General features: G+C 39.7%; 1 protein-coding gene across 2 annotated transcripts in view; it reads left to right on the forward strand.

Annotated features, from left to right (window-relative positions):
• The window catches only part of srgap3 (SLIT-ROBO Rho GTPase activating protein 3), a 58,028-nt gene that overhangs the window by 13,282 nt on the left and 29,440 nt on the right, over positions 1 to 15,306 (forward strand). For both annotated transcript variants that reach the window (XM_005469549.4, XM_005469551.4), the window contains exons 2-3: positions 4,551 to 4,746; positions 13,560 to 13,722. In XM_005469549.4, the coding sequence (XP_005469606.1) occupies positions 4,551 to 4,746; positions 13,560 to 13,722 (359 nt within the window). The remainder of the gene's footprint in view (positions 1 to 4,550; positions 4,747 to 13,559; positions 13,723 to 15,306) is intronic.

Here is a 15,306-nt window from a genome sequence, read left to right on the forward strand (position 1 = left end):
ACAACACAGAAGGAGAAATGGGGAAGAACACAGGGCAGCTGGGTGTACTGTGAAGTGAGATTAATGATCTATGTTGAACTTAAAGTCAGACTTATCCACGTCACAAACGCTTCTCTCTTCTTAACTGGCTAAATCTCCATGGTAATTTATGGTACACATAATCTGGTAAGGAGCAGGATATGTTTGTTTTGCAAGAAGAGCCACGGTTTCTCTAATTTTATTTACAGCATGTTTTATCACAACTGAAACCCAGCTCTAAAGTTACAGCAGTGCAAACTGTGGATCCCATCATCACTGAAATTTGCATAGGTGCAGCTGGCAATCCAAAAAACAAAAAAAATGTGTAAATGTTTTTATTCTTAATTCTAACCTGCTGCTAAGTCTGTTCTACACTGCTGGAAGTGGTAGAACACACACCAGGAACATCTGTTCAATCAATAAAATTCATTTCACTTTGCTTTGCCGAAAAACTAAATTTCCACATCTCCTTTGGCTTAGTAGCCTTTAATCTCTAAGTTTGTCCGGTTTAGTGTTTCACAGTTCTAATTAGCAGCTGCCACATTAGAAATAAACTATAGGTCTGTGGGATAGATCACCAGATTAGTGATTTTCTGCAGCATTTATCTCTTGTCTTATTTGCAACAGTGCTGCAGTTTTAATAATGATAATAATAATGATGTATACTTTGTTGATCCCCGTGGGGAAATTCCTCTCTGCATTTAACCCATCCACTCAATGAAGCAGTGAATGGGTTAAATGTTCTTTAAAGATATTTTTACGTTCTTTAAAGATTTTTCTCATTGTTTTATCGTCATTGATAACATGTCAGCTGATGTGACACTCATAGGGATCATTTAGTGTGGAAGAGTCACATGATGAGTGAGCACACAGAGCCTGAAGCAGAAAGCCCGGCTTAACGGAGACTTCTGAGAACCATCATCTGATCCCTGTTATCTCCGACTAGCGTTTGAACTCTGTCAAGCCAGCTAACGCAGACACAGTGTTGAACTTCCTTCATGGTGTACCCCTCAGGTTCAGCCAAGGCAGGAGGGCCATCACAGTTCGAGTATGTAAATGTTCTTGAAAGCATTAGGGTTTGTGTGCCATACTACTCACAGAGTATTTCATCTGGGCAATCAATAGTCTTTCAACAATTACATGGTAGAAAGACAAAGGATATCAGATATTACAGAAATGTATCTATCTAGCAAAAATATTAATGCATTGTCTTCAAAACTGTAAGAAGGCATCTTTAAATTTACTGCGCACACATGTTCACAGAATTTTGCCAACCTCACAGACGGAAGCGAACTAAAGAAGGGTCCTTCTCTTTGAAGAAACCACAGCAAATCAAGTCATACTCAATGTGCTGGAAATACTTAGGGAATAATTCTTCAATTGCTCATGGTTTCTCAGAGGGAAGGGCACACTTCTGGTGTGACCTATTTTTCCAATCTCATCTGTCAAAAGCAAGGCTGCAGCTGGTGGTTCCCTTTCTGTAAAAGAATGTTTTTAAAAGTCCTCCATGTCACTCACGCACATTGCTGTCACATTTTCCTCTGGCTTCTTTTTTCTTGCCTTGAATTCTTCTGCACTGTTTCTGTCTTCTGAAAGTAATATATATATATGTATATGATCCAAAAAACATAACTGAATGTTTGGCAAAGCAAAGCATTCCTGACAGAAGTGAAGTAGTAAAATACTGTATATCCCTGAGCTCTGATTCAGTTCCCACTAAAAACAGAGCTTTAAGCCCTTGGAGACTGCTGAGAGAGAGAGAGGGAGGCCCCCTGGATAAAGGGGAAGGCTGGGACAATGGTTAACCACAGAGTGAAGCATGCCGCTTGAGGCTGAGGCCAGGCGGCACGACATCACAGGGAGAGCAAAGGCTCCCTGTGCACAGCGTTACGGTTTCCCCAGCAGTCAGAGCCAACATATATCCATGATGAGGGCTTTGCTGTCCAAATTACACCCTCAGCAGCATGAAAACACAGTCTGTGTCACTGCTGTGGTTTCACCATTCAGCTAGCAGTTCGTCTGCCTGCAGAGTGTCACTGACACGGCTTTGATTCTGTACGTGTGCGATTCATCCTGCCTTCATTTTAAAGGTTATAACTTGAAGTGACTCATATTGTAAATGAGGGATGTTGCAACATGACATGACTTGCATTAGGAAGTTCTTCTTCTTTTTTTTAGCTGCCGTTTTAGCACATTTTCATGCAGAAATAAATAAAAGATCCTTTTAATTGGTGGAAAATCTTAATTGCCAAAAGTTAGCACAATGTGGCTCTTGGCTTTATTTAGTCATTATAGGTTAGGATGAAGTATTCACCAGAGAAACCTTGAAAGCTTAACAATCTGTGGCAGCAGTACTGGTAGCTGTCATTCATCACGCTTTGGAGTTTGCAAAGAAAAGCGTCTGGACTTCTTTGAGTTGCTTGAAGACGTTTCACCTCTCATCCGAGAAGCTTCTTCAGTTCTAAGGTCAAATGGCCGAGAGTCCCAGATTTAACCCAGTGGGAGTATCCCCCCAAGGAGGGACAAAGGACCCCCTGGTGATCCTCTAATCACATGCGCCAAGGTGTGAAAGTGGGTGTGGGACCTAATCAGCCAGGGTTTCGGGTGAGCCCATTGTGAAACCTGGCCCCACCCTATCATGTGATAGGTGAGAGGTGAAACGTCTTCAAGCAACTCAAAGAAGTCCAGACGCTTTTCTTTGCAAACTCCTTTGACTACGATGACCTGGATGACTGAGAACCTTCACAGACATATTCATCACGCTTTGATACTCGCTTCTTGAATCACACTGAGGGGAAAAATAAGTTAATCGAGAATATAGACGCATCAACAAAACTGGGATTTCTAATAAGGTTTCACATGGGTTCGTGGTGTTTTCTTCCTCTTTTCAAGTGAAATTCATCCTGTTTACTTGAGCTCCTTCCTTAACAGTATAATTTTATTCTACAGAATTGGCATTTTTCTGTTCCTGAGCTGAGGCATCATTGTTGCTGATGACAGCACTACAAAGGGGAATTGAGTTTTGCTTGTGGCTCCCGCCGGCATGAAGGGTCTGTAGTCTGGCTGCTAACATCGTGTTCCTCTTGAGGCGAAATGTTGCTACTTTGTCCAAGTGGGGGAGTGAAGCGTTTCTCGTTAAATCAGTTTTATTTAGATGTACATGCACATTATGAATGCTTATGAGAGGTCATAAACATAGGTCAACTTACTGGCTTCTCACTCGCAGCTGACTCTCTTTACCCCTGCTCTGCTGCTTTGAATTATTACGAGCAGATTTCTCAATTTTGTTGATTTCATTTAATTTGAAGGTTAGTCAAGGTTTTATTGTGCATTATTATCTATGTAGCTATAACTGGGTTGTGTTATGTTTTGGGGAATTTGTATGTTTGTCACAGAAGCTTTTAACTTTGTTACCTTCCTATAGTAAAAGTGGAGATGGATAATTCTAAAAACAGACTATTAGTCATTCAACATATACAATAAGGAGAAAAAGATTTTACACAGGACTGCAAAGAGTCCTGTCAAAACTTAGTACAATTCATTATTCACTAAAGGTGTAGAACCAACTTTAGCATCAACAAATTAATGTACTTTATCAGTCTCTCACATCGTTATGGAGGAATTTTTGCCCAGTCTCCTTTACAGTGTTGCTTCTGTCCATTGAGGTTTGCAATCATTCTGTCTTCTTGAGGTTGATGTTCTGGAAAATAACCTAGTTTTAGCCAAGCTTTAGCTGTCAGACAGATGGCCTCACGTTTAGATGGAGAATATTTTGGTGTACAGAGGAGTTTATGGTTGACGTGTTTGTATGGTGCCCAGGTCCTGTGGCTGCAAAACAAACCCAAATCATCGCACTTCCACCGCCGTGCTCAAGGGGTGGTTTGAGGTGTTTGTGTGAATGTGCTGTGATTGGTTTTCACCAAATGTGCAGCTGTGCATTATGGCCAAACGTCTCCACTTTAGTCTGGTCTGCCCAAAGGACATTGTTCCAGAAATCCTGTGATTTGTTCAGATGCAACTTTGTAAACCAAAGCTATACTGCCATGTCCTTTTTAGAGAGAAGAGGCTTTCTCCTGGAAACCCTCCTAAACAAGACATACTTGTTTAATCTTCCTCTAAAGGTACTGTCAGAAGCTTTAACATTTAGCATGCTAACTGAGGTCTGTAGAGTATGACATATAGCTCTTAGTTTCCTCAGTTTCTTTGAGCACTGCACTGTCTGACATTAGTGAGTGAGTGAGTTTCTTGGCACACCCACTCCGGGGAAGATTGTGTTAACTCACACCTCAATGCTTCAGACCAACAAACTGCCAAAACGTATTATTTATAGAGGTGGTTACTCCTGCTGATAGTCAGTTAATCAGCATCATTTACTTACTCACTTAATTCCTATGGAAGCAGTAATGGTTCACTTAGTTTTTTACAGGACTGCCTAGAGTCATATGAGCATCTTCTTTTTCACATTACTGTGCCTTAATTTTGTATGTAAAAAGTCAATTAAACTCATTTTTGTTTGGTGTTTTCTTGTACAGAGATCCGTAACCAGCTGGTGGAGCAGTTTAAATGCCTGGAGCAACAGTCTGAATCTCGTATCCAGCTCCTGCAGGATCTGCAGGAGTTCTTCCGTCGCAAAGCAGAGATTGAACTGGAATACTCACGCAGCTTGGAGAAACTGGCTGAGAGGTTCTCCTCGAAGATCCGCAGCTCCAGAGAACACCAACAGTTTAAGTGAGTTGAAGCATTTATAGCTACTGGTAATGTTTAATGTATATTCTTCTGTGCATTGGAGCATTTGTGTGTTTTTGATTGGAAGCAGGTGCACTGTCATATTTTCCTTCCTTAATGTTGTCTAAGTTTTTGGCTTCTTGTTAGATTTGAATTTAAATGGAATTTTATGACCTACTTGCTTTATTTCCTTTATCATATGAATGTCAAGTCACTTTTTCTCCTCACTAAACACTTCCTTCCTTGCTGCTAATCACATTGCAGCATTATATAACAGAATGCTCCTATTTGTTTACGTGCTGTCAGGGAATGTCTCTTATTACAATCCTCGCCTTTATGACAAAGGTCACATTATTCTAGCTTCACAATGACTGTGCAGTTCATTAGAGGTTTAAACTGTTGAATGTTGAACATACTACATGTAGTTCACTCTTGCCACTATAAATGAGAACTTAGCTTTCTAACTTTTTATCAAAAATGTAAATTAAATGTGCATAAATGTGCTGAGTAGCAATAAATTATAAGCCATTAAATTTTTACCCCGATTGTGTCTTGTTGTTACCCCGTTGGCTGGGTGGGCAGGCGGACACCAGAGTTTGTGAATGCGATAATATGAGAACAAAGCGATGTAGGAGTTTTAAATTGATACCACCATACCATCTATGAGTTTGAATCCCAGTGACCATGACCTGAAGGTCAGAGGTTAACTTTTCTAAAAGTCACCTAGGATTTTCAAATCAATACCATAGATGCATCTACTGGGAGTGGAGGCACTGGTGACTGCCAGTGTTTTTTAAAGACAGGTCACAGGATGGAACATTATAAATCCTGTAGCCAAGTACAAAAGCAAAAAAGGCAAATATCGCTAAATGTCATCGGATCAAAATCAGACCTCATGCAGCTTTGACCTATTTAGATTTGAAGTTCTGAAAATACTGAAATGGATGCCAGTGAGGAAATAAGGAATCGTCTGGCCAGAGATTACCACAACACATTGGTGCATGACTCACGCAGGGCATGAAATTGAGTTCTGCCGCTCCCAAAATCAAGCACCTCAGGCGAGCAGGCAAGCTTAGTTCAGTTTGGTAATGGGAGCACTAACCCAGCTGTGATCTGGCAGCAGATCTCAGACATAAATCTGCACCAACATACGCAGTATGTAGTCAAATTCTAGCTTCTGATTCTTGCAAATGGGAACAACACAAATGGATTTCCAATATTTCCATAAGAAGGTCTGTTTAATTCTCAAAAATTGATAAAGAAATATTAGTGTTTTGCCTGATTCTTAAAAAATAAAATGGATTATTTTGTTCAGGTGTCAAAACCTTTTCGAGAGAGGTGTGTAAATATCCTGCATTTCACACATAAGTGCAGTAGGCAATTAGTAATAACAGAATCAGTAGGTAAAGTATTGATTTCACACAGTTAAAACTGTTGGGGTCATGCTTTGATGTAGTATTTATTACATGTCGTTGATGCATTACTGTGTAAGCAGCATTTGAATAATATAACTGGTCTTGGTAGCTGCAATGTAGTTGCACTAAAACTATTTCCTGTTTTGCTTTTTTTATCCTCTGAAAGTGTGAGTGCAAAAAAGGTGACAAGTCAACTCAGTGGGTTACTAATAATATATTTATATTAATCTTGCTTTGTTCAGTTTGGTAGTGGGAGCACTAACCCAGCAGATCTGAGGCATAAATCTACACCGACATACGTAGTATATACTCTAACCCTCCACCTCTGATTCTAATTATGAAGCCTAATTGTTACCAAAAAACAGACTTTTTTTGTTTTTGTGTGAAAACCTTGTTTGAGAGAATTGTGTAAACATCCTGTATTTGACATGCAAAAGTCTATAATTAATAGCAGAATCACTAGTTAAAGTTTAAACAGATTATATGAGGTGAAAACTGTTAGGGTTATGCTATTGATGTATTATTTATTGCTTGTTGCTGATGCATTAAAATGTAAGCAGCAGTTTTGATAATATAACTGGTCTTGTTAGCCAAAACGTACATGATTTCCTGTTTTTTAACCCTCTGAAAGTGTGAAAGTTGAAAAAAAAAGTCAATGTATTGGGTCACATGTAATACATAGTAATACATATATTAATCTTGCTTGAGATTTGCAGATAGATGATCAAGTTTGTGCCTCACCTTCCACTTTTAATTTTTAACCAGAAAGCCAGTGTTTTTAATTTTCAGAAGACTTGCGTAACTCTGTGTTCACAAGGCCATGTAGTGTGTGCGTTTACATTTTACCACATTTTAGCAGTATTGTACAGTGTTTCTAAAGCAGATGAGGATTTGGCTGGATTATTGAGCTGTATGAGTGTATGAATGGGTATATGTTACTCTGAAGACAGCCTCACAAAAGCCAGAACTGCTAGTTTGAGACTGGCTTAACCTTTTGACTCCACAGCTGATCCATGCAGTGATGGACAAGTGTTAGAAGAATAATCCTAAGATATCCAGTCTACTTATGCTTTCTGCTTGTGGTGGCCCAACAGGTGTTTCAGTGCAGTGTCTGGGCAGAGATCTCCCACACAGATACACACAGACATAAACAGGTTTAGAGTAAAATGATATTTAAGCAGATGTGACATTTTAAAAGCTTATTAGACTAACTGCTAGAGAATACTCTGGACTCGCTGTCTGAAAGAACTGATGCGCTCACAAACCACTAACGGAGGAAGTGTGGGTGGGGAGGATGTAAGGTTCACTCAGGCCACACACACTTTTGTGTGCGTTAGACAAAAACATCTCAGGGCACAGTAAATTCAAACTGTCCCATACATCAACCAAAGTGAGTTCATAAGCTTTTGATAATGACACAAAAAGGTTTATAACATTACCGCACCGCACCTTCTTCCTTGAACTCCCGGTCTGCAGGCGGGCAACCACAAATCCTGGTAATCAGCCGTGACACACCCTGTACTCTGCCTTTCCTACTACTTTAGTGTAGTTAAGTTAATGAGGAGCCACTAAAACACCAAATGGGCAAGAAGAGCACTTGTGTTTTTCTTAAAAAAAGAAAAAAAACCCCACTTTGGTGGCACGAATCATGCGGTATTCAACATCAAAGTCATAGAAATGTACGCTATGCCTTTTCACTTGTACTTTTTTTTGGAAAAAAAAATGTTTGCACTCTCGCTTAGGTGACCATCTTTCATTGCAAAGGAAGCCATGCTCAGTAAACCTTGTGCTGTACTGCTAAGGGGTGCTTCATAAGCAGCTTAGTGGACATCAACACACAGTGGTAAAATGGAGTCATTCTGACCAGGACAGACTTCCATATGTCCTGGATCCCTGCCTACAGCTGCTGGCTGAACCCTTTCAGTGCAGATTCATTAGCAAGCTGAATGACACTGTGATTTACAGCTACTGCAGCTAAGGCTACACTGCAGCAACCCAACCGAGAATTATTTTGCTCTGGCACTTTACCCCATTTGCCTCAGTGAAAAGACACACTGAGAGGTTACTTAGGTGTTCTGTGCTACAGTTTCTTTCTCTCACCAGGGTCCTCCCACATCCTCCAGTTTTGTTATTAAAGGGTTTGGACTCTATTTACCAAATGTGCATTTTTGTTTACGAAATACTCCGAGATGCTAGAGAACTGCATAGATGTCAAATAGGGCAACGCTTTTAATGCCTTTTCTGTACAAAGCGATCGTGCTTAGTGCCGTATGGCGTCACCGCCTATTTTATTTCGAGCCAGGAAAAACCCTGCTTATTGGATCCTTAGAGACAACAGCTGACTTGATTTTATTTATGGCACAGATGTTTACGAGTAAATCATGAGCAGGTTTTATAAAGTAACCCATCAAATTAGGATGGATCGATATTGTATGTCTGTGATATAGATAAGATGGCAACTCATGCAGCACTAATATGGATAACAACCTTTCTGTGGAGATGAAGCTGGGGTTATAGTGGCGTCTAAGTTTGTGTGTATGCTCATTAGGTTTGAGTGGAATTGGGGGAAAAGGTTTTTGTGTATATCAGGTTTTTCTTTTAGTTTTAAAATGACCTTTGCTCATTCAAGAGACATCTCGGTTCACGTCATGCTCAGATGTCACAACTTGAAACTGCTGGATCTTGTCATGTTCCAGCATTACACATTTTGATCCAGCCTGTGCTCATAACAAGCTTCTCTTTGAGAAGCCTCAAAACATGATGATGCTCTTCAGTTATGATTTGTCTCATTTTAGGAATGCAACTTGTGCTTTGCAGGCTTGGCAGACAAGCATCAACCTAGAGCAATGACTTTAGTTCCATTGGTTTTTATAAGTACGGCTACTCTCTGGTGGTCTGAGGGTCAAAGAGTAAAAGGTTGAGTTGTATCTCTTGTAGTCAGTGCACAGCAGTCGGTGTGATGCTTTTGCAAATCAGGGTGTGCGGATCAATAGAGTAGCTGGTTTGCAGTTTGCTTTTCAGATCTTGTCACAGGCACTGCCCCTTGCTCTGCCCTGCTCTGCCCCATCTGTCTGTACAGCTGTGCATTATCAAGTGCTGGCAGTGTGTCTCCTTGAAAAAAAACCCCCAAAGTAAATGGTGTGCAAATCAGCGATGTAGCATATTTAAGCTGTGTTGAAAAATGGGGGCAAAAGAAAATTTAAATGGCAAAGCAAGCTGCATGTGCCTACGTGTCCCTTGTCTTTTGAAGCTGTTTGGCACTTTCTTCTTTTCCTTGGCTGTTTCATTGATAAGCAGCAGGCAAGCAGTGTGGAGCGGATTAAAGGCCTTTATAAAGCTGAGTCCTGGTTTGATAAATACACACTTCCTTCTGGAAATCCTGGCTCAGACACATCAGAGGCTCTTGGTGATTAGATGGTGGCATTCAGAGCAACCGTGACTAAAGCACGGCCACTCTTCTATACAATACTCACTTGTTCAGAGTATGCATATTATGGAGACAGCCTGCCATCATTTTATCCTTGAATCAGAGGATTATTGCTATACTCTCCAAACACGCTCTCTTTTATTGTTTCTCCATTCACTTCCACTGACACTGTGTCTCATCTTCTTCTTCATTCTCTTTGAATTGTTCACAGATTATGCTTAGTGTATGTACCTGCATTACACGGGGAGCAGAGTCTAAAACTATGCAGACAGACAGACAGTGCTTTGCTGAATGAGACGAATATAACAGGATGCCACTCGTCCTCCTCCTCCTCTTCCTCTTTGTTTCTCTAGAGACTGTCAGGGCTCATCATTTGCCTTCTTCTGCATGTTAATGATATTCCTTGTATAAATACAGAAGACATGAAGCCATTCAAAATCAAACCTTTTGAAGCCCTCAAGATTAATTGACCTGCACATTCTCACTTGATATTCATCCTTCTACAGGAAATTGGCAAGAAGCGGGTACCAAATAGAGATGGAGGAATGAATATTTTCTGTCTTTAATGACTGATATATCTCTGTAGAACCAGTACAGAAGAAGGTTGTCTCAGTACTGTAAAAAGTGGAGGAGCTACATTTAGTACAGAGTTAACAGGCTCTGCTCCCACACAGGCCTAATTACTGACCTTATGCTCCTAATTTCTGTGAAAATAGGGCACCAGTGATGAAACAAGGAGATCTTGTGTCCGTTATCGCTTTCTTGTTCTTGTTGCCAAGGTTTTATGCCACAACATTAAAAATCTGTGCCCTTCCATTTTCATGCCTTCTTATTCCTTAATTGAGAGTCCTCCCCTACACTCACACACCAAAAAACATCCTTGTACATTTTTTTAAAAGCTCAGTGAATGAGGGACATTAGAACTGGGTGCAGTGATTTATTGATATGTGCATTCAAACATGTTACATAAAGCAAAAAAACTGAGTTTTAAGAATTGTGACAAGCTTGAAAGTCTATTTGGTACGGCCAGCTTTATTCTTTAAGATATTTTGATCTCTCTTAGACAGTTTCCTTGTAATTTCTTTAAGTAGTCTTCAGGAATAGTTCTCCAGGGTTCTTGAAAAGCAATCAAAGCTCTTCTTTGGATGTTGGCTGCTTTTTGTTCTGTTTTCTGACAAGATGCTTCAATAATGTTGAGGCCCTGCAGAAGCCATTCTTAAGGAAGGCAAATTGGGAGTAATCTGCCAGATTACACAAGAATTGTACTGAAAATCAACAGGTCTTATGATCTTATGAAGTGATTAATCCAACTTGAAAGTTTTGGTTCACACTGTCATCACTAGTCATGGAATGGCACTGGGGAGTCCAATCCATGACTGATAGCAGTCACTTGTCTGTTTTTCTTGGGAAGCTTTTACTGAATTGACAGGATGCCACAGTGATGCTTTATTTTGTCTGCCTTTTGTCCTGCTTTCCAAAAGTTTTCTTTTGCACACCAGCATGCTTTGGTGTGCAGGAAACCAGCAACTCTTTGGGAATCACCTTATTCGTGCAAAAACATAATTTTATGCCTATTGAACTATGTTATCTTTGGCTTGTTTTTGTAAATTAAACTGAAGAGATGGTTACAGAGGATATTTTTATGACAAGCTGCTAGTAACAAACTGCTTGAAGATACAATTTAAAACCTGTGTTTGTGCTAAGTTTTTGTTACATATAGAGTAAGACTGGTTCATCCCTTGAGTTTATTTTTTATGGGATTCATAGGTCAGTGGTAAGAAGACTTACAAACAAAACTTTATTCTGAAAATGGTCAGGTACAAGAATTGAACTGAAAATCTGTGAAAAAGCAACCAATATACAAGGAAAGCCTTTAAAAGTATCACTTAAGTCCACTTTAAAAAGAAAGTCTGGTTCTTTGGAAGCTAAATACAAGCTGAGGAAGCTGAAGTGTTGCTTCATGCTTTTACACAGTATTGTAATAACTGCCAAGGACCTCAGAAAAATAATTTTACTGACTGTGCTTTTTAATAGCTAACTATAGACACAACCCTACTCATGCAAGCAACAGTATGCTGTGCATGGTAGTATCCTTAGAGCATTATGACACTGGGCCATGTATGGTTCAGATGTTTTCACACATGGACTGGAGAACAGAACTTTGTAATGGATAGAACAGCATATTAGCCGTAGCTATTTTGTGAGTATTTGCTATATGTGAGAAAACATGGGTCTATCGATATTCTGCAGAGTTCATATGTGAAAACAACTTTTTGTTTTTTTTATAAGCTGTGTGCTTAAAGTCTGTGGAGTAAACTGCAAATTGCTATTTATTTCAGTGTGGCATGAATCTGGTGCTCCAGTCAAGTTAAACAGATATTAAAGGAAGAAGTAACCAAACTTATAGACCAAAGGTCCACTACCGCTTTAAATCATCATAGGCGGGCCTGTAGGAAGTGTTCAGTGCTTGGGTGGAAAGCTAAGGTGAATAAAAGAACTAAAATTGGAGCTTGGTTGTGCTTAGGGATGAGATGAAGCATCTCTGGCCACTTTCAGGGATTAACGGTGAGTAGAGGTGCCTGTTCCCTAAACCTCTCAACCACAAACAGCAATTATACACCAAGGAGCTGCTTCTCTTATGGGTAGATAGGTCAGTCAAGCAGAACTGGTACAAAATGAGGGATGGTGAGGCAGTCAAAATAGGTCATCCCAGAGGAATGACAGAGAATATGGTCTTTATTAGACCTACTAATGTTGGGTTTTACTATGTCCCACTTGTCCTTTACACAGTCTTACAAATGAGTTCATATCACTATAATAGAGTAAGTTAATTGCTGAATAATTTTATTATTGCTTCTTAATTGTCACAATCAAGACTGAAATGTGACGTTTGATTAACACTTGTCTTATATCGGATCTTTACTACTCAGTTTTTGTGGTTTTAAATGAACTGACCTACCTTTTGGATAACGTGCATGGATACACTATGTTCAGTTTAACATTAAGAAGCAGGGTGCGCAGTAAATGAACAGATCAAGTTTACTTCAAATGCTATCCTATTTTCTGCTCCACAAGGATGTTATGAAGATGATGTGCTGCTGTTTGTATCCTGTCAGCCTCTTGTAAGTGTGTTTAGAGGCAGAGTTAAGTAAAGAAATAATGGTGGAGGAACTCTGGAGTAGCAAGATATCAGCTTCATTAGATGCGATTAGCATTATGGAAGCTCTCTGAAGGGGATGTCTTTGATGTTGGTGCTGCTCATCTTTTTCTTCCCCTCAACAGTGAAACCCAATCCTCTGCTCTGTTCTGGTTCTCTCCCTTCTTTGCTCTTACCCCACTCCCCGCCCCACCCCCTTTGTCTCTTCCTCAGGGTTGGTTGCTTGATTAATGATCAGATTGAATCCAGACAAGGGTATGGGTTTGAAGGGATTGTGCGTGTGTGTGTGTTTGTGTGCAGTTGTTCAATGTCTATGTGACTTGGTCTTGCGATTTAAAAGCACCCGAGGCCAAGACAGTTTAAACTGATTATGCAGCAATCAGGGCCTGTGACTCTCTCGATCGCTATGGTCACGAGCATTATAAATTTAACCACTTGGTGCCTTGCTAGCTATAGCATTGCTTGGAGTGTCTTGGAAAGCAAAAAGGAAGTGATAGTGAGAGGGATTAACACATTCAGTTAGGTAAAATCTTTATTATTATTATTTTTTATCCTAACAATAATTTTGTGTTAATCTTAAACATGTTGTCTATATTGATCTTAATAGTTTATTATAAGCCATAGCTAGCTCTGAGTTGTGGATAGCTTTAGCCACAAGTGTCTGTTCTTAGTGTGTCTAAACTATAATTTTACTAAACAAATCTGAACATTTGAAGCAAACCTTTTTTTTTTTTCAATTTACAATTACCACCTGTGTGAGACCTGATTCTGTTCTGAAAAGCTCTTTAACAGTCCTCTATGTCTCTTATTGTCCCAGGAAAGATCAGCACTTGCTGTCATCCGTAAACTGCTGGTATCTGTTGCTGAACCAGACGAGGCGTGAGAGCCGTGACCATGCCACCCTCAGTGACATCTACACCAACAATGTTATTGTCCGCCTGGCCCAGATCAGCGAGGATGTAATTCGCCTGTTCAAAAAGGTAAGACCATCAACCTCCCTCCTTTTTTTCCTACTTTGTTACCAATGAAAAGATTTCAGTGTGCAGCCAAACCTCCGCTCTGCCTTTAAGCTTTAATTTTGCTGATTAAGTGCATTAAGTGTACATGGAGTTCGTAAGATGTCTAGGTTTTGCATGGCCTACAGAGCAGTAAAAGCAGCTTGGGGGAAAAGAAGCCGAGACCCCCTGGTCTAAGAATCTACAGCTCCTACTCGCGTGAGCAACATCTGGCTCTCTGTCAGCACATTTTAGAAATGACTGAGGCCTTATCCAAATATCGGAAGGTTGTTTTCACCTTGCTGGCTTTCCTGTAGTGAACTTAACTCTGCATACGAGGTTTGATTCTGATGCTCTGTTTGTGTGTGTGTGTGTAAATGTGCACGTTTTTGTGTGTGCTTTATTGAATGTGATTCTCAAGCTTTGCCAGATCTGAAAAGGCAGAAAACATTTTCTGAGTCAGGTGCCTGTCCATGGGTAGCTTTTTTTCATATTTGAAAATACGAATGAAAGGCTACGCTCTTTCTTTATTTTAATGTTTCAAAAAATAACGTCATACTGCTCTGCAGAAAATCATGAATGTTTATACTAAAATAAATGAGCTTTGGTTAAATGTGAGACAGAAAATGTAATCTGTAAAAACTTTATCAACCACCACAAATAGTTTGTCAAGTAGTAAATAAAATAGGAATTTTGTTACAGGAAATATCTCTGATATTATATGAATATTCTTTTGTTATGCTACTGTTGATGGGCTGATCAGAGTTAGAAGGGTGTGTTCTGATGAATGTGCTGTGAAATAGTCATTGGTAATATAATTACAAAAGGTGTGGCAAGTATGAATGTACAGCTTGCAATATTTTCCTGTCGTCTTCTCTATTCTACATCACTTTTAATTTAAGAGAATACATTAATAATCTTCTTTTTTTCGTGACTTTTATTGAGGGAAGATTTTAAAAATGTACATTCACTATAAAGGGCTCTGTAAAGGGCCACGGCTCTTACAGTGTATTGCATCACAGTTTTTACTCACTCAATGAAACCTTCCTCATCCCCCCAAGCCTCTGCAGTACACGCTGCAGTCTGTCTCACCTCAGAGCCACTGATGCATACAGATGCCATTCACCAGCTGCTGGAGCCCTCTCAGGGTGTATCCAGTTCATTACATTCAGTTCAATGATTGTTTGAGAAGAACTTATTGCTTGTGATCCAGATAAAAACAAAGCTGCAACATCAAATCCCTTCTTTATTACCAAGGCTGTGTTCATTTTCCTCTTCTGAGCGTACTTTATAATCAAGTTGAACTGTTACAGAAAGATTTTCTTTTGAGATTCTTTCATAATTATAATTAGGTTAGTTTGTGACTCATGGGTTGCAAGTTTTTTCAGGCACAGTTACCATAGCAGACCAGGGTGTGGACAAAAAAAGGTTACCTTTCATATATCAATGAACGCCTCTGATCTGTGGGTGGATGTGGTTTAAGTTGAGTGTTTGTACTTCTTTTACCTATGTTGTGGGGACATTGCATATTGTGGGGTCCCAGTATGAAAATAAGCTAAAAATAAACTC

This window comes from Oreochromis niloticus, linkage group LG5 (assembly GCF_001858045.2).
Source record: "Oreochromis niloticus isolate F11D_XX linkage group LG5, O_niloticus_UMD_NMBU, whole genome shotgun sequence".
NCBI classification, from domain to species: Eukaryota; Metazoa; Chordata; class Actinopteri; order Cichliformes; family Cichlidae; genus Oreochromis; species Oreochromis niloticus.